At 35.3% G+C, this 21,357-nt stretch overlaps 7 protein-coding genes across 7 annotated transcripts; 4 read left to right on the top strand and 3 right to left on the bottom strand.

The window, feature by feature from the left end:
- Nucleotides 1-1,060: 1,060 nt before the first annotated feature.
- On the bottom strand, nucleotides 1,061-2,412 carry EV154DRAFT_420805 (EXS family-domain-containing protein; the record flags this gene model as incomplete). Its single annotated transcript, XM_051595970.1, has 5 exons — nucleotides 1,061-1,528; nucleotides 1,584-1,742; nucleotides 1,818-1,966; nucleotides 2,029-2,214; nucleotides 2,277-2,412. Coding segments are annotated over 5 exons (1,098 nt in total), but the record flags the coding sequence as incomplete, so codon positions are not given.
- A 2,141-nt stretch (nucleotides 2,413-4,553) lies between these two features.
- On the top strand, nucleotides 4,554-8,820 carry EV154DRAFT_508898 (DIS3-like exonuclease 1). The gene is made up of 19 exons (XM_051601553.1): nucleotides 4,554-4,642; nucleotides 4,719-4,828; nucleotides 4,892-4,969; nucleotides 5,036-5,615; nucleotides 5,682-5,777; nucleotides 5,843-6,083; nucleotides 6,145-6,337; nucleotides 6,397-6,475; nucleotides 6,530-6,644; nucleotides 6,707-6,948; nucleotides 7,001-7,068; nucleotides 7,125-7,212; nucleotides 7,309-7,481; nucleotides 7,535-7,747; nucleotides 7,801-7,974; nucleotides 8,035-8,076; nucleotides 8,136-8,215; nucleotides 8,274-8,356; nucleotides 8,416-8,820. The coding sequence occupies exons 1-19, from the start codon at nucleotides 4,570-4,572 to the stop codon at nucleotides 8,778-8,780; spliced, it is 3,093 nt and encodes a 1,030-aa protein (XP_051457587.1). The 5' UTR covers nucleotides 4,554-4,569; the 3' UTR covers nucleotides 8,781-8,820.
- A 5-nt stretch (nucleotides 8,821-8,825) lies between these two features.
- On the top strand, nucleotides 8,826-10,388 carry EV154DRAFT_508889 (uncharacterized protein). The gene has a single exon (XM_051601552.1). It carries the CDS (start codon nucleotides 8,889-8,891, stop codon nucleotides 10,218-10,220), a length of 1,332 nt encoding a protein of 443 aa, XP_051457586.1. The 5' UTR covers nucleotides 8,826-8,888; the 3' UTR covers nucleotides 10,221-10,388.
- Nucleotides 10,389-11,214: 826 nt separating this feature from the next.
- Nucleotides 11,215-12,944, bottom strand: EV154DRAFT_508878 (tubulin alpha-1 chain; the record flags this gene model as incomplete). Its single annotated transcript, XM_051601551.1, has 4 exons — nucleotides 11,215-12,435; nucleotides 12,495-12,618; nucleotides 12,818-12,855; nucleotides 12,917-12,944. 4 exons carry the CDS (start codon nucleotides 12,942-12,944, stop codon nucleotides 11,348-11,350), a joined length of 1,278 nt encoding a protein of 425 aa, XP_051457585.1. The 3' UTR covers nucleotides 11,215-11,347.
- A 648-nt stretch (nucleotides 12,945-13,592) lies between these two features.
- Nucleotides 13,593-14,565, top strand: EV154DRAFT_508875 (uncharacterized protein). Its single transcript, XM_051601550.1, has one exon. The coding sequence runs from the start codon at nucleotides 13,636-13,638 to the stop codon at nucleotides 14,476-14,478; it is 843 nt and encodes a 280-aa protein (XP_051457584.1). The 5' UTR covers nucleotides 13,593-13,635; the 3' UTR covers nucleotides 14,479-14,565.
- Nucleotides 14,566-16,277: 1,712 nt separating this feature from the next.
- Nucleotides 16,278-20,346, top strand: EV154DRAFT_443334 (Neurochondrin-domain-containing protein). The gene is made up of 9 exons (XM_051597019.1): nucleotides 16,278-16,512; nucleotides 16,581-17,077; nucleotides 17,141-17,237; nucleotides 17,307-17,813; nucleotides 19,746-19,813; nucleotides 19,865-19,892; nucleotides 19,945-19,995; nucleotides 20,069-20,139; nucleotides 20,203-20,346. The coding sequence occupies exons 1-9, from the start codon at nucleotides 16,308-16,310 to the stop codon at nucleotides 20,299-20,301; spliced, it is 1,623 nt and encodes a 540-aa protein (XP_051457583.1). The 5' UTR covers nucleotides 16,278-16,307; the 3' UTR covers nucleotides 20,302-20,346.
- Nucleotides 20,327-20,783, bottom strand: EV154DRAFT_538055 (uncharacterized protein; the record flags this gene model as incomplete). Its single annotated transcript, XM_051604252.1, has 2 exons — nucleotides 20,327-20,707; nucleotides 20,757-20,783. 2 exons carry the CDS (start codon nucleotides 20,781-20,783, stop codon nucleotides 20,327-20,329), a joined length of 408 nt encoding a protein of 135 aa, XP_051457582.1.
- Between the last annotated feature and the right edge of the window lie 574 nt (nucleotides 20,784-21,357).

Here is a 21,357-nt window from a genome sequence, read left to right as displayed (position 1 = left end):
TCATGGTGGTAAAATGCGGTGATACATTGATCAGTACAGAAACATTTGTTTCGGGCATGCTGTTACTGTGAGAGCATCATGGTGTACCATTCGGTCTTTAAAATGAGTGGTTTTATTGTGGTATGAATCAAGTGATTGTGGGATCAAATAATTTTTGTCAATAAAAGAAATACGTAAGATTCAAGAAAAGACCGAGTTTGGTTCCCATTATCCATCATTATTTCTAATTTATTTTTATTAAAGGACTGATTAATCCATACTCCACTTCAAATAGCATTAATGTAAAAGTGTGTCACGTATAAAGCAAATGTACATAAAAATTCAATAAGAACTTTTAAGAAGTAAACACAAATGTTTACTGCTCGGACAGACACCCGGTTGGCCAATTAAAAGGTCTGGTCTTTAACAATTATCACAAAAGATCACTGTTCAATTATTCTGCTTAAAGATGGACTCTAAAAGTTCACCTCTTTTACATTTCTGCCTTTATCAAACAGATTTTCTTTGCAATATGAAGAATGAGACTTAATAAGTATTTCTGGATATAATCTTTAACAGATGACAGAGAGGTGCAGTAACTTTTTTCCATCCAAAATACTTTCGAATCGATGCAAGTTTATATTTTTTTATATTATATATAAAAAAATCGTCAAGAAGAGAAAAGAGAAGGCGTCAATAAAGAAGAGTGTTACATCTTTCACTTTTCTTTATTGTGTGCAATCAAGAGGTAATACTTTGTATTACACTGGCATACCATATTAGCTACACTGCCGAGCCGTAATGATGATGGCACATAGTTCTTTGAGACAGAATCACAAAATTATATGACTTTTCATTTTCTGGCTTAGTGAAGCTTTACCAACGCTTTCTACTACTTCCATAATAACTCATCCATCAATACCGAATTTTAGTTACAGGAAAGTCTTTTTAATACTCTATAATTTATAAGAATAATTCTGTATGCGAGGAATAGGGTAGAGGGGGATAATTTTAAATGTGCTTTATAATATGAGAAAATAAAGAAAGGGGAGGGGGAGGGGGTATAGATTATGCGATATATTTAATGATCTGAATGTTCATCTTCGTCATCATCATCGTCATCATCATCTTCATTCTCAGACTCATCACTATGATCGGAATTTCTCATGGATTTGATTCTAGTCAAGACGTTATCCAATGTGGAAGCTTTTCGACACAGTTTGTTTGTATTGACAGACCCAACCACCATATCTGCAGTATCATCATGCTTATTTTCGAAATCACGTCTACCATAGAATGATCCACGAAGCATCGAATCATGTCCCACCGAGTTTCGGTCCACAAACGAAGGGTGTCGAGACATGGGTAACATGGACATGAGACTATGTCTGTTGTTGGTTGTAATGTCAATGGGCTGTGGTCCTTTGGAGGAAATGATGCTCAGGCGTTCTTCTTCGTCACTCATATTTGCCTTTAGGTCAGTATCTGACAAGGTAAATGGTAACGGAATATCTTTGATAGCGCGGTATTGTCCACAATTATTGAGATGCTGCAATGATAGGGTATTGTTAATTTAAATATTTGACTGTTTGTATTATTTTTACCTCGTTTTCAAGTCGAAAGAAATTCCACTGAATTCTACGGTAAGCCTCTAAAAGTGCCAACGAGATGGCCAGCAGCTGACCATTCATGCGTAACTGGACAATGTTTAAAACCCAAGTAAACCTGAGAATGACGTTGATTGGTACAGCGACGTAATATGTCTAAACAATACACAAAATAAAAATAAGCTTTTTTTTTAGTCAAGCTGACACCATGTGAGGTCACGCATTATTTACCCATCGATAGAAAACAAGTTCATCCCTTAACAAGTAATTTTCAGCATTGGGTCGAAGTAAACCCCAATCCATCTTAATATCCCAAGTGCTTGTATAACATGAATTAAATACACATGTCAAAACCCAAAATACCGTCATGGCATTGGACGCTGCATTTAAAATAAAAGGTTTTAATAATGGTGCCCCCCAAGAAAATACAAAATAGACTTACGGTAAATGCGTCGAAGACCTGTGACAATGGCAGCCATGATACTGCTGGTATATTTAGCTGCATTGTATAAATGAACTGTTTCGTCCGAATCTCTATATCTTCGAAAGCACTGCAATAGACGCCACCAGGGAGGTAATGAAGCAAGAAATGGTGCGACCCAAACTTGTGCCATGTTACAGTTCCCACCTTGTATGATTTTAATATAAATAAAAAAATAAACTGTATTCAGAAAGAATTAACCCACTTACCCAAGTCTGTCCAGTGACACGAATAGGCGCAGAAAAAATATGAACTCGTCCAAATGGAATAACTTAAACTATTGAGTTCATCCGCAATGAAGAAGTCTCTGAATTCTACAGGGAAACAGTAGGATAGTAATATTCTTCCCTATAATAATAATAAAAAAAAAACCAGCCACATATTAACAAAAATGAAAAATTTAAGGTTTGTATTTGTTCGAATGTTTACCAGAGCGACCCCCAACCATTTTCTAGCAGAACAGTACAAGATATCGAAAGGACAAAGCATGACAGCGACAAGAATAACAAACAGTATTAATGGACATAATTCAGATGGTATCATGGGAGAAAACCATTGCGAAAAGTCCATGTACATGACAGCCGAGCTGATCAATAACATGATGGTAGGAAGTTCGCCAAATTGATGATAATCTAAATTCTGTCTTGGGTCAAGCTCAAATATAAACTTGTAATTGATGCGTGACCGATGCCAAACCAAGAGATTTACTGCGAATCCCAAACAGAATAAGATGGGCAGTAAGAAGCATGCATAGATCTGGATATTTGTTTGAAGGTTGGGTAATTGTCTTGCCGTCTTTGGGTCGACCGCCAAACAAAAGGATTGGATTAGAAGAGGTACTGTCATGCCCAAAAAGACACCCACTCGTAATATTGTCGTGTTATGATCCTTTTTTTGTAATGGTTACAAATGATTTACTTTTTTTGTATTTATCTTTTTTGGGTACTTACTTCATCTTTCTCAGGTGCTCTTAATTTTCGCATACCGCGTCTTCTATGGCCATCCGCAAATTCATTAATATACAATGTCTAAAATATATAAAAAATAAAGTTAAGAAAATCATCTGGTTTTTTTAAACAGGCATTTTTTTTTCTTTCTTTACTTCTGTTTCCTTGATGATGACATCAAGATCAGTTGTATTTGCCCAATGATGATTTTGGATGGTTTGCGCATACAAATGACTTGCTTTCCAACCCGCCACTTTATCAAACTTTTTCAGAATCTTTTGGAATCCAGTCTCATTTAAAGTTTTATAGGATATTAAAAATTCCAAGCTACGATAGTATTCTGTGATGGCTTTTTTGAGCCTATTTCTAGCCACATTGTAACTGATTCTTTGGTCGCCGACGTAATCTACATTGGGCAGTTCAGATAATGTATATGATTGTGTATGTGGATCTTGATATCGAAACCAATGATAGAGCCGATGATGACCGATGATTTGGGGCTCTGGATGATGTGCGGGCTAAAATAAATAAAATATGATGCCATAATTTAACAAATTAATAGGGTGTATTAAAAAAATATTTATATATCTTTCTTGTGTACCCCTATATTCAGTAATTGACGCCCATACTCGGCAATAAATTGCATTTGAGCTTTCAATGCTTCCAATTTTAACCTAGATTCAATTTCTTTTTCTGTATCATGTATGTCAGTTGCCTTGCTTTTCATCATAAAGTTAAATTCATTTACCGTCAAAAAAGGTTGATATTTTGTCCAATTCGAAATCCAGGGCATCAAAAAATTTTCTCTCTGAGGAACTGGCATGATACAAAACTTCATCTAAAATAGACATTGTGGTAGATGAGCTTTTAAAAGAGCCTGACCCGCAAGAATATAAAGTTAATGTTTTGGGTGCAGATAAACAAATAAAAGGTTATACCTTGCCGAGAAGCAGGCCGATGATTGAATCTGGAAGATATTTTGCTCATGATTGATTGAGGTCTTCCATATTCGCTCTTGCTATACCAATAATGACTGTCATCACTATCATCCATGTCTTGAAACGCATTGTCTAAATGGATCGCTGCCTTTCTTTCTTTGGCTTTTCGGAACTATTTACTTCAAATCAATATTGATCTTCCTTTCGCATATCACAACTTACTCGTTCCACTTGTTTCAACTTCTTTTTCAATCCTTTATAGTTGATGTAAGCCTTTCTCCACTCTGGGATACTTTGCCCTTCTAAATACTTGGAGAATTTCATACTCCTTTTATGGAAAATACAAAAAAAGAAAGAAAAAAAAAAAAGAAGGGGAAAGTAAAAAATTGTCGCCCTATTTATATTTTTTTTTTTGCCATTAAACTCTACTGGAAAAAGATCATGCACGTGTCACTTTTAAATATGTTCTTTGTTGTCAGTTCTTACTTCTAAACTGTTTCGATCACCAAAGAAAAAATAGAGTTCATCACGTGTGACTGCTCCCTACATGCGACTGACTGAATCTGTTTTTTTTTGTCATCCAAACACTCGCCCTCTTTAACCTTTTTAACCTCCCAATGACGATAAAAACTGACCGCGCGTTTTATAAGAAAACTAAAAGCAATGCCATTATAAAACTTGTGAGAGAACGTAAAACATTAATAAAAAAAAAAAGTACATTAATAAAAGCAATTGTGGGTTTCTTAAATAACGTGAACATTGTTAGAATACTTACGCACAGACATTCCTTGTCTTTCAGAAGCATGCTCATCGTGTCGACGTGAAGGTCCTCTTTTAAGCGCAGCTGCACAACATTATATCATACCAGACACCTCGGTACTCTAATTTTATTCTCCCTTTATTTGTTTATCATAATTAATGAACGTGTCTATTTGATAGGTGATTATGCGTTACATGGAAATTTTAGAGGCAGAAGAAATAACTGGACTAATTTTAAGCCAAACTGTTACTATTCATGTAGGTTTCTGTCTTGGCCCCTTGGATGCTCAATATATACATATTAATTTTTTTTTTTCGGTTTAGCTTCAACAACACGATAAGATGAAAACATACCGTAAACTTCGTCAAATAACCAATGATTCTCGACGAAAGAGCGTCATGTTTTATAACGAAATTTGTGAGGCCACCAAAGTCCTAAGAGAACCGGAAGAATCCGCACTAGACCGTGATTGGCGAGCCCATTGTAAAATGGCTCGTTGGTATGATCAGCACCTTCATCACCAAAAATCCATTATTCTCCTCTCCGAAATACCTCACGAGAACACAACCGATGTTACTGTCATGACAATGAAGCAATACCTTGACATTTATTTCCCTGACAATGAATTATTGCAAAATCTTGTTCAAGTCCTGGCTGATGTAGTTCTGGAAGATGAGGATGACAACAAGATCAAAATCAGCACAAAGCGTGGTCATCATGATGTCGCTGTATCCGGTTATGCAGAGTATAAATCTATGCAAGAATTGGAAGTTGGTATTAAATCTGCTCGTTATTTCTCGGGCATCTTGCGTTGTAGAAAAGATAGTCGTGATCAGGCCTACGTGACCGGTCAACTCGGTAAAGACATACTCATTATCGGTAATGACAATCGTAACCGTGCAGGTAATAAAAAATGTAAAATTAAGATTATTCTAGATATAAGCTCAACTCCCTTCCTTTTTAAATAAGTGCATGGTGATGTCGTGGTTGTTGATTTGCTATCTGAAAATAATTGGACTACGCCATCAAGTGAAATCGCATTCAATAGCAGTAACGCAGAAGATGGTAAAAAAAAAGAAACTGAAACATTCATGCACTTTTAATATCTAAAACCCACAAAAAAAAAAAAGAATTTGAAGAGGATAGATTCACGAATGCTAGTGTATCAAATCAGCCTACGGGCCGTGTGATTGGTATATTAAACCGCAACTGGAGATCCTATGTAGCTACACTTCAAGAAGACAGTGCTGAAGTCGGAGGATCCATTCATCTCGCTATCCCACTGGATCCCGTTATTCCCAAAATTAGAATTCGATATCATGAGGTAAAACTCATTGAAAACCAACGTATCGTTGTTCGCATTGATAACTGGTATTTTATTATTTTCTCCACATACACACACTTTCTATTTCTTTACTTAACCTATCCACAGGCCAATCTCTTCTCAATATCCAAATGGCCATTTTGTAAGATCTTTAGGCCCTATCCATCAATTAGATACAGAAATATCTGCCATCTTGGTAGAGCATTCTATTTCAGTGTCTCAAGCGAGTCAAGGTTTTAGCCAAGCCTCTTTAAATGAAATGCCCATCGATACTCCTCAAGCCCCGTGGAGACCTGAAGAAGTAAAGTTTTTTTAAACTCTTAATAACCCGAAATTAAATAATTTTTTTTTTTCAAATAGGAAGAGGTGAAAAACAGAAGGGATTTAAGGGACTTGACAGTTTTTAGTATTGATCCTCCTAACTGTCAAGATATTGATGGTATGTATAATCTAGTTAGAAAAAGAGTATTTTTTAACTTGGGCTTCATATTAGATGCATTGTCTGTAAAGGAGCTTGCAGATGGAAAGATAGAGTTGGGTGTTCATATTGCAGATGTAAGTTATTTTGTCAAAGAGGACTCGATGACCGACCTTGAAGCTAGATCCAGGTAAAAAAAAGAAATAAGGCTATTAAAATGTATGGCTAATGCAAATAAATATAAAAATATAGGGGAACAACTGTGTATTTAGCAGATAGACGCTTCGATATGCTTCCTTCAGTTCTCAGTGAAAGAGTATGTTCTTTACGCCACCACGTCGATCGATATTCTGTCTCTGTCATTTGGACTATGGATAAGAATTACAAGGTCATTAACACCTGGTTTGGAAGGACCATAATCAATTCGACGTGTGAAATGGAGTACGAACAAGCACAGCAGCTATTAGATGGTAAATCTGTGGCAACAGGATTAGGTATGTTATTAAATGATATATATCACGGTTTGTTTCTCAATCTTATTTATAGATCCAACCTTGTGTAAGAAATTAAAACCTTGCGTAACAAAACTTGCGCAAGTGCTTCGTGTCATTAGGGTAAACATAACAAAGTAAACTTTTATCTATTTTATCTAACATACTTGGAAATCAAGGATAAAAGATTGGCTAAAGGCGCTTTGGAACTGGAAGGATCCGAAATCAAGTTCAAAATCACAGACAAACATGAAATTACTGATATTAATATCCTTTTTCTGATAATTTAATGTTACTAACCTTGTTTTTTCAATATTTTAATACCATGGTAACTATCCTTAACTTTTTTTTTTTTTACTTTACTTCCCAAAGATAGTATGGAAATTCATGGATTGGTCGCAGAAGCCATGATTTTAGCTAACGCTTCAGTTGGAAAACGAATTTATGACGGTTACAAAGATGCCGCAATTCTTAGACACCATCCGCCTCCTACCCAAGGTCAATTTGAAAGATTGGTTAAAGCGGCCAAAAGCAGAGTAAATATAAATCACACATTGAGAGACCACGGATCACTTAATCATTACCACAGGGATTTTCTGTAGATTTCTCCTCCAATAAAGCGTTGGCAAAATCGTTAGAGGCTATCACCATGGGCTGTAAAGAGGATCCAGAAATTGCCAAATTGTTAAAGACGATGGCAACTATTGCCATGAATGAAGCTGGATACATTTCGTCAGGACATTATCCTGTAGATCAGTATTACCATTATGGTCTTGCCTTGGAGTTCTATACTCATTTCACCGTAAGTTTTTTAAATGTGTGTTCTATTCTATTTATTGACAAATCAATATAAAGTCACCAATTCGTCGATACGCCGATGTTGTAGCGCATCGTCAATTACTGATGTGCGTACAAGACCCGATCGCCGTCAATAGTACACGAGGATCTGTTATGTTTAAAGATGGAACAATTGCTGATATTTGCAACCATTTGAACTTGAAATCCAGGGAATCCAAATTTGCTCAAAGGGTATGTCGTAATGTTTCATTTACCAACAACAACTGAGCTAACTAATATATCATTATTTAGGACTCAACCGAGTTGTTTCAAAGTCTTTACGTTTTACAACATGTATGCATCTCTTTTATGAAAAGAAAATTACATTATTTATTGATTTTAAAATAATATAGACGTCCGATGAAGTACAGCTCATCGAAAGAGGTGTCATTTCAGAAATCAGATCCAATGGATTTTACGTTTTTGTCCCAAGGTAAGCATCGAACAGACATTTTTTTTATATATAAAATTATGCTAATCCCAATGTCTAGACTTGGGTTAAAAGGCCCAGTCTATCTGAAAGAAAAAGATGGTTCGCCTAATGTTCCGTTATCTTTGATATCCGGCAAACAAGGTAGATATAAATAAATATAAAAATTTAAGGCACACGCATACAAACATTCCTTTTTTTAGACAATGGAGAGACGATACCCGATTGTCAAATCGAGGTGAATTTACCAACCCATATATCTGTGACCTCGGCCAATTTGCCTCGTCCTATTCAGTTTAATCTGTTTGATAATGTCAGAGTCTCACTCAAGCTTCGCAAATCACATGCACATCGTCATATGGTGTATATGACGCTTGTCGATTTAGAGCATGTTCAGTTGAAAAATCATCGGTTGACAAACACCGAAATGATGCATGCTATTGAAACAGAAGAACAGAAAGAGACCGTTAAAAAACCTTCCTCAAAAAAGAAAAAGCAGGTGTCCATGTATCAAGTTTTGGAAAAGTTTAGAAAATTAGCAATTATCGAAAATACAGCCAATGTTTGAAAAAATAAAATTTTCTGCTGAGCCATTTTTTTGTGTTACTCATGTGTTCTGAGCACTCTTTTATTCGAAAAGAAGGAAAAAATATGTTTCTCTATACTCTCTTTCTTCATGTCTTTTAATCAATCTTATAGTAGCGATAGCAGGAATAAACCAGTTTCGGATGATCAACACATTGATTTTTCCATGGACGAATTCTGCAATCTTTTGTTACAACCTCCCATCGAATCCAAATTGTATAAAGTAATACCACTTGTATATCCTTATTTGTCAACAGTCGATATCTTGGTCTGTGCCAGTGCTAGCTCCACATTGAACCATGTATTTGACTGCGTGTATAACAAACCCAATTTCCAACAACTCTCTTATATCCACGATGCACTCTTCATGTTCAACAAGTTCCTCTTTCATTTACCTAAAATCAGAGAGAAGAATCTATCAAAAATCGAAGCGTTAGATTTATCCAATATTCAGGAGACCTTATATGATCCAGTCAACCCAAATTTCTTTCGTATTCTTGTGCAGTACTGCCGTAAGCTCCTCATACTCGACCTGTCTCATTCCGACTTCTTCATGCATAAATCCTTACCCAAGCACCACTGGCAATTACCTCATTTGACTGTCTTGAATCTCTCTGATTGTTCACAGGTCACGGACGAAATGCTTGTCAGTATCGCAAGAAGTTGTCGGGCAATAACCCATGTCGCATTGGACAATCTTACACGACATAAAGGTCAAGGTTTGGCAGCGTTTGCTTCTGACTGTGATTCCTTGACCTCCGTTTCGGTACGGTTTAATACAGCCATGGAAGACCAAGCATTAACTGCGCTAGCCAAATTTCGGCATATTCGATTATTTACATTAGACTTGACGGGGTGTAAAAAAATCACGTCAGTTGGGTTGACCATGATAGCTCGTTACTGTGCTCATTTAACAAGACTTTCATTATCACAAACGGTGTGTACATTAATCGAATTACGTAAATTTACCTGTATTTTACGAAGTACGCATGTGCTCGATATCTCTGGATGTAAGCAACTAGATAAAAATCAAGTAGCCGATTGGATTTGTAACAGCCAGTTTCTCAAACTTAAAGAAATAACAATGGATACAAGTATAGCGAATGCCATTGTTCAGTTTCAAGGAAAAAATAATAATGCAACGACTGTACCTCATGTGACAAATCTGACTTTGACGCAGTTGGCAGAACGTACACCCATGAGTTGTTTGTATGAGCTCTTGACTGTATTTCCTAGTTTGGAGCGTGTTTCATTCCAGCGGGCCTACTTTGAAACGGATTTTATGTTAGGGACGTATCGTGCACCTTCACCAGAAGATGAAGCTTATATTACAGATGAAAACCTTGAGAGATATAATCGTACACAAACTGGCGTTCATGCTGTGATGTTGAAAGAAGAAGACCAAAACCTTTTGCACTGGTGAAATTTTTGTGACTTTGGCTTAATAGGAGTCACGTTACATAAATTTTTTTTTTTTTTCCTTTGGGTATAAATGAAGATTCTTTTGTTGATCCTAAAACTTTTTTTTTTTTTTACTTTATTAAACTTATTTTGGTATGTACTTTATATATATATAAAAGAAAAAGAGTGGGTATCAGATAATGATTTTGTGAATGATGAAAAACAACATTGTCTTCATTTTAACTTATCGACCATGATGATATAAACCGCAGTGCTTCGCTGAGTGCTGTTGATACTTGCCAGTATAACTTCCTGACGCATTTTCATTGTTGAAATATCCATTCTTATTTTTTTTATTTATTTCTTTACGCGAATTACTAATTACTTTAATTATTACAGATTTTACCATACTTTTTTCTCTCGAAATTTCCTTGGTACAGTCAAAATAATGTTTATGCAAGGGTCACTATAATACGTAAGTTTTTACCTATATATAAATCGGACTCTATCGTTTTGTTTCTATTCTTTTTTTCTTGGGCGTATATAACAAGATGAAAACAATACACATCAAAATATATAGGAAGAGCCGCCTTAGAGCCCCGCTACGAAAAAATTTTCGAGTGGTGGCTTATGCTGAGTAATGTTGTAAAAAACTGAAACTTATACACCATGAAAAAAGAATAGAAAAAAAAACTTTTGAGTTTATTGTTAAATCAATCATTTTTACTTATTCATTTTTTTCTTTTACAGAATTCTCAAATGTGTTATCAAACCCTATTATTTATATTTATAAAAATAAAAATAAAATTTAAAAAAAAAATAACTGTCCCATATTATTTTTAAATTACTGCTTGTGAGCGTTTAAGGTTAACTTTAAAAAATGTCAGTCAACAAAAATGTAGGCAAATAAGTCACCCGTGTTTATGTTTCAATGCATGGATTTTTATTTACTCCGTGAAAGCATGCAACCCGTGTTTTAAGACTGCAATCAGAGGCAAGGAACGAGACTAGTTAAATTTTGTGGCTATTTTTTGTTAATTTATTATATGAAAATAAAAAATGTTTTTTGGAATTAAATGTGTGTGTTATGTGTGTGTTGTTGTTGGGGGGTTATAAATAAAATATATATAAAAAAAAACAAAAAAATATCTAGTATTCTTCATTCTCTTCCATCTCAGAGTCACCAAGAGAGTCAGCACCAACCTCCTCGTAATCCTTTTCGAGAGCGGCTAAATCTTCACGAGCTTCAGAGAATTCACCTTCTTCCATACCTTCACCGACATACCAATGAACGAAAGCACGCTTAGCGTACATTAAATCGAACTTATGATCAAGACGAGCCCATGCTTCAGCAATGGCAGTAGTGTTAGATAACATACAGACAGCACGTTGCACTTGAGCTAAATCACCACCAGGGACAATTGTAGGAGGTTGGTTATTAATACCAACCTTGAAACCAGTAGGACACCAATCGACGAATTGAATGGTACGCTTGGTCTTAATAGCAGAGATAGCAGCATTGGTATCCTTGGGAACAACATCACCACGATACAACAAACAACATGCCATATATTTACCGTTACGGGGATCACACTTGACCATTTGATTGTTGGGTTCGAAACAAGAATAGGTGATTTCGGGAACTGACATTTGTTCATGATAAGCCTTAGCAGCAGAGATAATAGGGGCATAAGTAACCAAGGGGAAATGAATACGAGGATAAGGAACCAAATTGGTTTGGAATTCATTCAAATCAACGTTAAGAGAACCATCGAAACGAAGAGAAGCAGTAATAGAAGAAACAACTTGAGCAATCAAACGATTTAAGTTGGAGTAAGTAGGACGTTCAATATCCAAATTACGACGACAGATATCATAAATAGCTTCGTTATCAACCATGAAGGAGACATCGGAATGTTCAAGAGTTGTATGGGTGGTCAAGATAGAATTATAAGGCTCAACAACAGAGGTAGATAATTGAGGTGCAGGGTAGACAGAGAACTCAAGCTTGGACTTCTTACCGTAATCCACTGAAAGACGTTCCATCAAAAGAGAACCAAAACCAGAACCAGTACCACCACCGAATGAATGGAAAACAAGGAAACCTTGAAGACCAGAACAGTTATCGGCTAACTTACGAATACGGTCCAATACATTATCAACCATTTCTTTACCAACAGTGTAATGACCACGAGCATAATTGTTTGCAGCATCTTCCTTGCCACTGATCAATTGTTCTGTATACATATATAAGAAAATCTGTACATTTTATAAATAGATTACGAATCTAACTTACCAGGATGGAAGAGTTGACGATAAGCACCAGTACGCACCTCATCAATTACTGAGGGTTCCAAATCGACCATAACGGTACGAGGAACGTGCTTACCACCTTCAGTCTCAGAGAAGAAAGTCTCGAACCTATTTCAATGTGCGGTTTAGTCATACATGAACAATTTTTTTTTTTTTTTAATAATAAAATAACTTACGAGTGATCATCGACATGGGTACCTTCAGGGAAACGTCCATCAGGTTGGATGCCATGCTCATGACAATACTATAAAGAAAAAAATTACATTAAGATTTTTATTTTTATTTTGTTGCTAAAAGTCTTACCAATTCCCAACAGGCATTACCAATCTGGACACCAGCTTGACCTAAAGAAAAGAATTCGGTAATATTAGATCTATTGCCTAACAACTAGATAGAATAACTTACCGACGTGAAGTGAAATAACTTCTCTCATAATATTTTTATTTTTCTTTGGGGGGTTTAGAAGAGTTTTAAATTTGGTAAAAGCTAAGGTACCAAAAAACTCGAATGAAAAAAAAAGGAAAAAAAGAAAAATAAATAAAAAATTACCTGTGATCAACTATATCCCATCCAAAAAAAAAAAAAAAAAATTGTTGAGAGCACGCGCTTTTTTATTTTTTGGGAACAGAAAAAAAAAAAGAACGCGTCACTATTTTTTTTTTTTTTTCTTGAAAATACAAAAAAAAAAGCTCATGTTGTTTAAAAAGTTGTTTCTTGAACAAACATGTTAAATATTGTATTTATGCAAGTTCTCTTTTTTCAGATGTAACAATGCCTCGGTAAACCAAAAAAAAATTTAGTCAGTTGCCAAAAAAAGAGGTTGTGTCGTTAAGGTCAAGATCTGCACGTTTTTTATTGGTCGGTACATGTACACAAAGAAACTTTATAACCCTTTACGCTTGTGGAGAAAACGTGACCGATAATTGGCCCAATCACAACTACACGTGCGAGAGCATGTCTTTGCTTATTGGAGATATACACTATCAATGACAACTGAACCATGCTGTTACAATCTAAATCTCTATTGGTTTTTTTTTCCTTAACCCCACCCCTCCCTTTTTTTTTTTAAAAAAAAAAATCCCTCTCTTTTTTTTTTTCCTTGTTTCTTCTTTTTTAAAATCAAAATGTCTAGTAATAGTAATAAAAGAAAGCACTCAGAGTCATCATTATCGTGCGATGAATCACCTACAAGCGCGCAACAAACAATGTCAGTGCCGACCCCTCCTCCTCCTCCTCCTCCTTTAGTGGCACTTCCCCCACCTTTAATGCAATACCCAAATGGTCACATCGTACCTTACTATTATCAACAATTTTATTGTCCAATCAGTCCTCAACAACATCCATTTTCTATGGAAACTCATCGAAACTCTATGGGCCCATTGATTTTGCCCAAAGCGACGCATGAAACAATCACACCCTTATCTTCTCCAGCAGGTGCTCTTGGACCTCAGCCACCACCTCCTTTCTACCCATACTTACAAATGTCACCCCAAACAACACCAACACCCGTAACCGCAGCAGATCAACGAGAAAAGGCCAGAAAAGTCTCTCATAGTGCTATAGAAAGAAGACGTCGCGAACGTATCAATGATAAGATAATGCAGTTAAAACAATTAATACCCACCTGTGCTGAACAAGATAATCTTCATAAAATGTCTATCCTGCAAAGTGCAATTGATTATATTGCCTATCTAAAAGATGTGGTGAAAACACTAGATGGTAACGATGATCGATTAAAAGGGGGTCATTTAAGGATCAAAATGGCTAAATCAATGTTACCTAAAGAAGTAGAGCCTTTCACTACTCAGTTCTCGGTACGTGACGAACAGAAGAGAGCATTGAAACCCATGGATCTTATCAAGTCTTCAGCCCCTTTAACTCCTCCACAAGAACCTACAAAGCCTGTCGAGCCATCCTCACCAATATTGGAGCCAAAGCACATGAGTTTACAAAATATTTTATGCTAATAATAATTTTTTTTTAAGAATAAAAAAGTACACATCCCCTTCTATTTTTTCTCACGGCATGTAATATGTCTATGTGCTTTATATCTCCACATAGATACATAACTACAGGAAGTCAGCGGATGAGGACTAACTTAAAGTGTCCTTCTTTCAGTAAATGACTTTTAGGCTAAGATTAGATAATATATTACAGCCAATAGATTTTAGATCCGAAAAGGCTTTAATTAAAATTGCCACAATTATTCGTCATTCATAGGGTCTTGGTTTACTGACTTGTTATGCAATAGTTAAAAAAAAATGGTAGAACTCATAGAGTATAGAGCGCGTGTGAATATATATTGATGCTTCGGAACGCTATCTATAAAAGATCGATTCTGTAAATTTTTGAACTAAGTATAAACATATGAAGAAATCGAAACTAAATATAGATATTCTATTTATAAAGAAAAGGTTATTAGATTATGTTACGTTTTCATTTTATGAAGCAGAGTTGTAGCATAGCAACCGTTCTGCCCGGAACGGTTGCCTCACAAAAGAAATGTAAAAACTCGAAGTTTCATGTGCATCTCCACCAGGGGATGTTTGTGATCTCCTGCTGAGTTCTTACAACTATCAATTCTATGAATGGCGGCTCAACGGCTAGTTTTTTTTTCTGGGACTAGTTCCATGAAAAAAAAAAAAAAAGCTCTGTAAATTCCCACAGCATTCATAAACGACATGAACACTTCTTTGTTTTTTTAGATGCGTTAAATCATTGATATCATCGATTATAAGGACTACAATAAATGATGAAATTCTATTTATATTTAAAAATAATAATGCATATTTAGAATAAATGACCACATCATGATACCATTCTAAAGCCATGCTTATGTATTATCCTTAAGATCAACAAATATGGAAGCGTTGCAGATACTTATTTAAGCTTTTTTTTACCGTGTCTAATAAAGAAACCCACTTTATTCCGAGGAAAGACTGGTATTTCACAGCGCATAAAAGCTTATGATATATGTAATTATCCAGGTTAGAGTGCGATAAATCTGTAACAAAAACTTATTTAACCTTAACTACTAACAGATTAACAATGGGTCTTAATTACATACTTGCGAGAACTAAATTTAATATTGTCCCTTAATACAAGGTCACATTCAATGATGATGAATCGATTTTATTCGAAGTTTTCAAGCTTCATAAACAGTATTTAGTAGCTTATGTTGATTATTATTTCAATGCAATGGTGATTTTTAAATTTTTAGCAGACTCTAGTTTGTCACCGTATACATATCCAGTTTAAAACATAAGTGTAAACCAAAATAATGTAGCAGCATTCAAATTACCTCTAGCAAATTAGAAAAAGTATTCTTCAACACTTTGCCTTTTGCCTAGATAGTTGCTTGGCCTGAAAAACCTTTTTTCATACTAAACATACCACCCCAGGAAACGGTTCCTATATCGCTAAATCTATAAAAAATTGCCGTAATCTTGTCCTCAACTATAAACATACGCTTTTTGAATCTCTCTGCTTTAATATAGAGTAAAGAGTATGTCATTTCCACAGCGGAACAAATTGAAGAAGATGTCAGAACATAGTGGCTTGTTGTGCTAGGATGTTAGATAGTGAACGTTTGTACAGCTGTGTAATTTTTATGGTCTGAATTGAGAAGTCTCGGTAAGTACCGATGTATGCAATTGATAGCCATGATTTAATTCCAGTGTATAAGTAAATGGATGATAGTTTGTTATTAGCTGACGTTTTATTTTCAATGGTTCTTGACAATTTTTAGAGCTCAGATACTTTTTCTCTTTTCTCTTAATTTTTTTTTTTTTTTGACATGGAAGCCATTGCAAGCTCTAAGAGAGATCGTACAGCAGAGATTGACCGATGTCTCTCCATGATTGTACCTTCGGCTTCTGACGAGTCTAAATTTGTTGGAATGCTTATTTTACCTAAATTACTCGAACAAGACAATATTGAAAATATCGAACGTGTCTTTAAAGGAATGAACTTTAAATTCATTGAACGATTACTTCGAACCAGTAACTATCTTTTTATCAGCAGCACAATGCACATTGAACTTACAACCTTTTCTCTCTTTCTGTAATAGATCATGAAATTGATGCCGAAGTTCCTGATCCAGTTTTGAAAGAGATTGCTGTCAACATTTTAGCCTGTTTTGCCCATTACGAAAGTTTGGCTTCCGAACCCGACATGGTTGATCGTATTCCTGGCCTTTCGCGCTTACTTGACGCCAAAAGTGAGCTGAATACAGAAGTCCTGAACATTTTATTATGCGTCGCACAAAAGAAGGAGGGCCTTGTAAAGATGCTCGATCCTGATGTCCTCAAGAATATCTTCTCAGTGCTTTTAGAAACAACAGACAAGGATGATCGGGTCTTATGCACACAATTAATCACTACTGTTTATGCAAGAGCATGCCACTTATTACATGAGCATAAAATTCCAAGTCTATCTTCTGCTTTGAAATATTCTTTATCCACTTTGATTTCCATTCTTTCAAACACTTTGAATCATGATCAGAAAATGTTAAAGTTTGAGGCATTGACTATTTTGGCTAGTGTCTTACCTGACGTTCCAACAGATGTAAGACTTTATTTATTTTTTATAGTTAATGCATTCCCCACAAAGTTACTTACGTTTATGTAGATTATGAAACAAGTCAAGGTCGAATCAGAGAAAAAAATTGATCAATGGTTAGATAATTTATTAGGTGGCCTTAGACAGATCTTGAGCAGTAAATTACGTAAGTGAAAATACAGCAAGATCATAGTGGGTGTTTTACTAATACTGTTTGTAGATGATTCCCAGAGAGATAATGCGATATTGTTGATTTCATGTTTATTACGTTACTTTGGTAACGACTGGTTATTCAAATCCCTCCAAGATACCAAAAAGGCCAAAAGAAAGAAGGAGAAGGCATCAAGTGATAATGTCAGCCATCCTGTTAATCAATCATATGCCATAGCTAATTTTCCAGCGCTATTAATTCATTTAGTCTCGATTGAGGCCAAGATTATGATTGACGATATTAACGACCGAGTGATCCGAGAGCACAACGCAGAACAAAAGAGCGAGAATCATAAACAAAAACGACAAGAAATCATGGTACCCGTTTATTTTGAAATACTTGAAGCAGCCATGGAATATTTAGCTACTAATTATACTGAGGACAAGGAATCCGGCATGGATCCTGAAATGCTGTTGAAGATACGTACCACCTTATCTGATATGATGGATGTAGTTATGGAATTATTAAAATTTATGCAAGGAACAACTGATAAACCTGAGGATTTAGATCACGATATGATTGCTCAAGCATGTATCAGAATCGTATCCATTTGGATGGCAGAAGAGGGCTTTGAGATTCAATAAATCGTTTTTTTTTTTTATTTTTTTCTTTTATATATTAAACAAATATTCATCCTTTTCATCCTTGTCTTCTTCTTCTTCTTCCTCCTGGATAGTCTCCATAAAGAACATTGTCCGCCGATTATCGATCTGTGTTTGTGCGTCTCCAAATAATCCTCTAGGATAGAATTCTGTAATATAGCAATTGGTCTCCATTATGATTTTTATATATATAAATATGGCTTTATTATAAAGAGAAGAAGAAGAAGAAGAAGAAGAAAAGAAGGGTCTTCAATTGAAGAATGATAAACTTTTCCCATAATTGCACAAGCTCTTTTCATTCGATGACGCACAAAACTTCCAAGTCCGACATAAATAAAATCTGAGCACGCGTAAAAAAGTTCAACATATTCATAGCAGATATGGTTGACATTGATAGAAAGTACGGAAGCTTTTTCATGGTCCGTAATTGTTTATACAAAGACATGAGGTTTTTAAAATGATGAACCTACAGTATTAACACAAATGAGTATATATATATTCAATAAGTCTATTTAAAGGCAATAATAGTGATCGAAGCAGTTGCTGAATAATTACATCGTTTCTTCAGTACAAAGTAAGCAAAGGGGCTGTTTTATTTATTTATCTCGCCCTTTTTTTTTTTTTCTTCTTTTTTCCTAAACAATGTTCATTGTGTACATGATAACAAAGAATAACAAATACCGTAGAAAGGTTAGTTGATCATTAAATTATTTTAATTTCCAGATATGTGAGGCTATTCATTAAATGCAACTGATGATAATCTTCTTTTCCTAGCGAAAAAAAAAAAATCAAATGATACTGTATGCGCTTAAAAAAGACAGCTCATCATGCCCCTTCAAAAAATTAGGTATTGTGGCCCGAGAGGATGGCGCCCTTGTATTTTACTGCGGTTCTATCTTCTTAATGCGGTAATTTGTCAAAATTACGAAAAGATTGTAATTAGCTATCTATCCCATTTAAGCACCATACCCGCAGCAACTGTATAAAACTTACTGATCACCGGGAATAGATTTACACAGCAACATGTACTCCTTGCGAGATAAACTTGTAGCAAGATCTCACTACTATATGTTCGCCCTAAATATCCGTGGAAGATATTACTAGTGTGTGCTCTTATGATTTCAAAAAAGATAAAAAATATTTTATAGGACCTTGTTGGGTATGCTTCAAATTTAAAATTTCAGGCTAACCGCATGTTCCAATTGAAGCAATGCAAATTTTTTTAAGAATCCACACGAAACATTTGTAACTTGGGGAATTCTGCTGGTTTTTTATGAAACGTCCATAAACGCTTTGATTTTTTGTCGCATCCTTCTAATCTTAATTTTTTCGGACATATCCTTTACATGATTTTGTATTTTGACCGCGATTAGTTGTCTTAACTTTCTTCAACAGCTTTTATTTTCTTTATTCATAGAAGTGTTCAACAATCAGTTTATGCATCAAAAGCTAAGCAAATTTCTCGTCATACCAGACCTGAGTTTTTCATTCAACTCTAAACTATTAAATTTGTACGCACTGATCGAGACAAGTTACAATGTAACCTTTGCTCTTTTAAACGAATCCTCTGTTTTTACAATTAGATTTCTACTTGTTACTGCATAAACAATTCTAATTAATCAAACGACAAATTTTTACCCAGTAAGTTGCAAAAATTTATGCGTATTGCATGCAAACTTCACTTTTTTGTCACATAAATACAAATTGTGGTGTATGTAGTGATTATATGATGACATGGCTTCGTGCCTTTTTAAAAAAAAAAACGCGCAACTAGACTATTTTTTTCATTTTTTCTTTGTCCATACATAAATCAACATGTCAACACCAATGGATATTGATCCACCCACAGCAACATCATCAGATATCACACTTGTGGAAGAATCTAAAGGAAAAGGAAAGGAGGAAAAACCTCGTTTTGAAGTTAAAAAGGTATTTTCAAAAGAACCATTTTAACCCGATTAAATCTAACGCCTAGACTAGTGGAATGCCGTCGCTCTTTGGGCTTGGGGTAAATTGATTATAACATGGATGCAATGCAGCGACTAATGCTCCGTTTATAGATATTGTTGTTGACAACTGCGCTATTTGCAGAAACCACATTATGGATTTATGTAAGTCCAGATAAGCACCGATTTTTTTTTTTTTTTTTAAGAAGCAGCCCCACTGATAAGTTCATTGTTGTAGGTATCGAATGTCAAGCCAATCAAGCCTCAGCCACTTCTGAAGAATGCACAGTTGCTTGGGGTATCTGTAACGTAAGTATTAGCTTTTATGTAATTAATTAGTGTGTAATAATAACTTTTTGGAATAATATTTAGCACGCTTTTCACTTCCATTGTATCTCTCGTTGGTTAAAGAGTCGTCAAGTCTGTCCTCTTGATAATCGTGAATGGGAATGGCAAAAGTACGGTCGATAAATTATACCAACACTGTAATAAATTTTTATTTAAACATACGTAAATACGCTAAGAACAATGCACCAGCACCAGTCATCGTACCAATCATGTATTGCATAATTTGGAATTTTATAGCTTCCATTTGAGTTCTTAGTCCTGATATTTCGCTTTCAATTCTTGTATCTGTTTCTTTTATCTTGATTTCTTGTGCACTGGCCTCATCTCGAACTCGTCCCTTTTCCAAATTCAGGTCAAGTCGAACGTTAGCTTGTGTTCTTGTTACTTCTTCTCTTAGTCTTTGTTTCAGCTTTTCCAGCTCTCCCTCTAGGCGATCGTTCTCGGTCTTCATCATTGTAAAATCGTTACGTTCAATCAATTGTATTTCTGATTTCAACTTTGCGAAATCCACTTTATATGCATAAATGGCCTACATTCATTATAAGTAACACATAACCACATGCTTGTTAACCACGCACCTTTTCTCTTTCTGCTTTGGATACCATGATTTTTGTAAGGTCTTGCATACTTTCAGATATAACTTTCTGCAACGAATTCATAATCACCTCACTTTGTTGTGTTGTAAATCCTTCTTTTTCTAATCGTTCAACAAACTTGAACGTATCGAAATAGTTTTGTCGTCGCGTCACACTGGTGTGAAAGAACTTTTGATATATTCTCGCATTGTATTGAAGGGTACGAGGGATTAAACCACGAAAGTGTAAAGAAGACATAATTATCTTGTATTCTCGACTCGCTTTCAATGACGTACATTGACCCTCCAAAATATTGGACTCCGCAAGATAATGTCTGTAGATCATCCCCCCCAGAATTTTTTCGAGTAACACATCAAAGGCTATGTTATTTTTTAGGCGAACCGATTGTGAGAATCGAGAGCGACCTTTGCTTGGTATAATACTACGGAATAATCCAGTTAGTACATCTGGCCTAATATATCATAAGATGGACATGTGTTGTATTACATCACCCTTATATTATATGTTAAATGGAAGAGTTACTTGTGGTAATGTTAACTGCACTATTTTGTCTTATCAAATGCAAAAAAAGCTAGTGAGCTAT

The sequence above is a fragment of the Mucor mucedo genome (genome assembly GCF_025094135.1).
Source record: "Mucor mucedo strain NRRL 3635 chromosome Unknown EV154scaffold_45, whole genome shotgun sequence".
Taxonomy (NCBI): Eukaryota; Fungi; Mucoromycota; class Mucoromycetes; order Mucorales; family Mucoraceae; genus Mucor; species Mucor mucedo.
The sequence above is the reverse complement of the archived record's forward strand: the minus strand, read 5'-3'. Positions and strand labels throughout refer to the sequence as shown.

Coding starts and splice junctions, on each gene's coding strand:
- EV154DRAFT_508898 (XM_051601553.1), top strand. CDS start 4,570: ATGACGATAAAAACTGACCGCGCGTTTTATAAGAAAACTAAAAGCAAT. Junction 4,970..5,035: donor GCCAAACTGTTACTATTCAT/GTAGGTTTCTGT, acceptor TTTTCGGTTTAG/CTTCAACAACACGATAAGAT. Junction 8,357..8,415: donor TTTGATATCCGGCAAACAAG/GTAGATATAAAT, acceptor TCCTTTTTTTAG/ACAATGGAGAGACGATACCC.
- EV154DRAFT_443334 (XM_051597019.1), top strand. CDS start 16,308: ATGGAAGCCATTGCAAGCTCTAAGAGAGATCGTACAGCAGAGATTGAC. Junction 19,814..19,864: donor CTCGTTTTGAAGTTAAAAAG/GTATTTTCAAAA, acceptor CGCCTAGACTAG/TGGAATGCCGTCGCTCTTTG. Junction 20,140..20,202: donor TTGCTTGGGGTATCTGTAAC/GTAAGTATTAGC, acceptor AATAATATTTAG/CACGCTTTTCACTTCCATTG.
- EV154DRAFT_508875 (XM_051601550.1), top strand. CDS start 13,636: ATGTCTAGTAATAGTAATAAAAGAAAGCACTCAGAGTCATCATTATCG.
- EV154DRAFT_508889 (XM_051601552.1), top strand. CDS start 8,889: ATGTCTTTTAATCAATCTTATAGTAGCGATAGCAGGAATAAACCAGTT.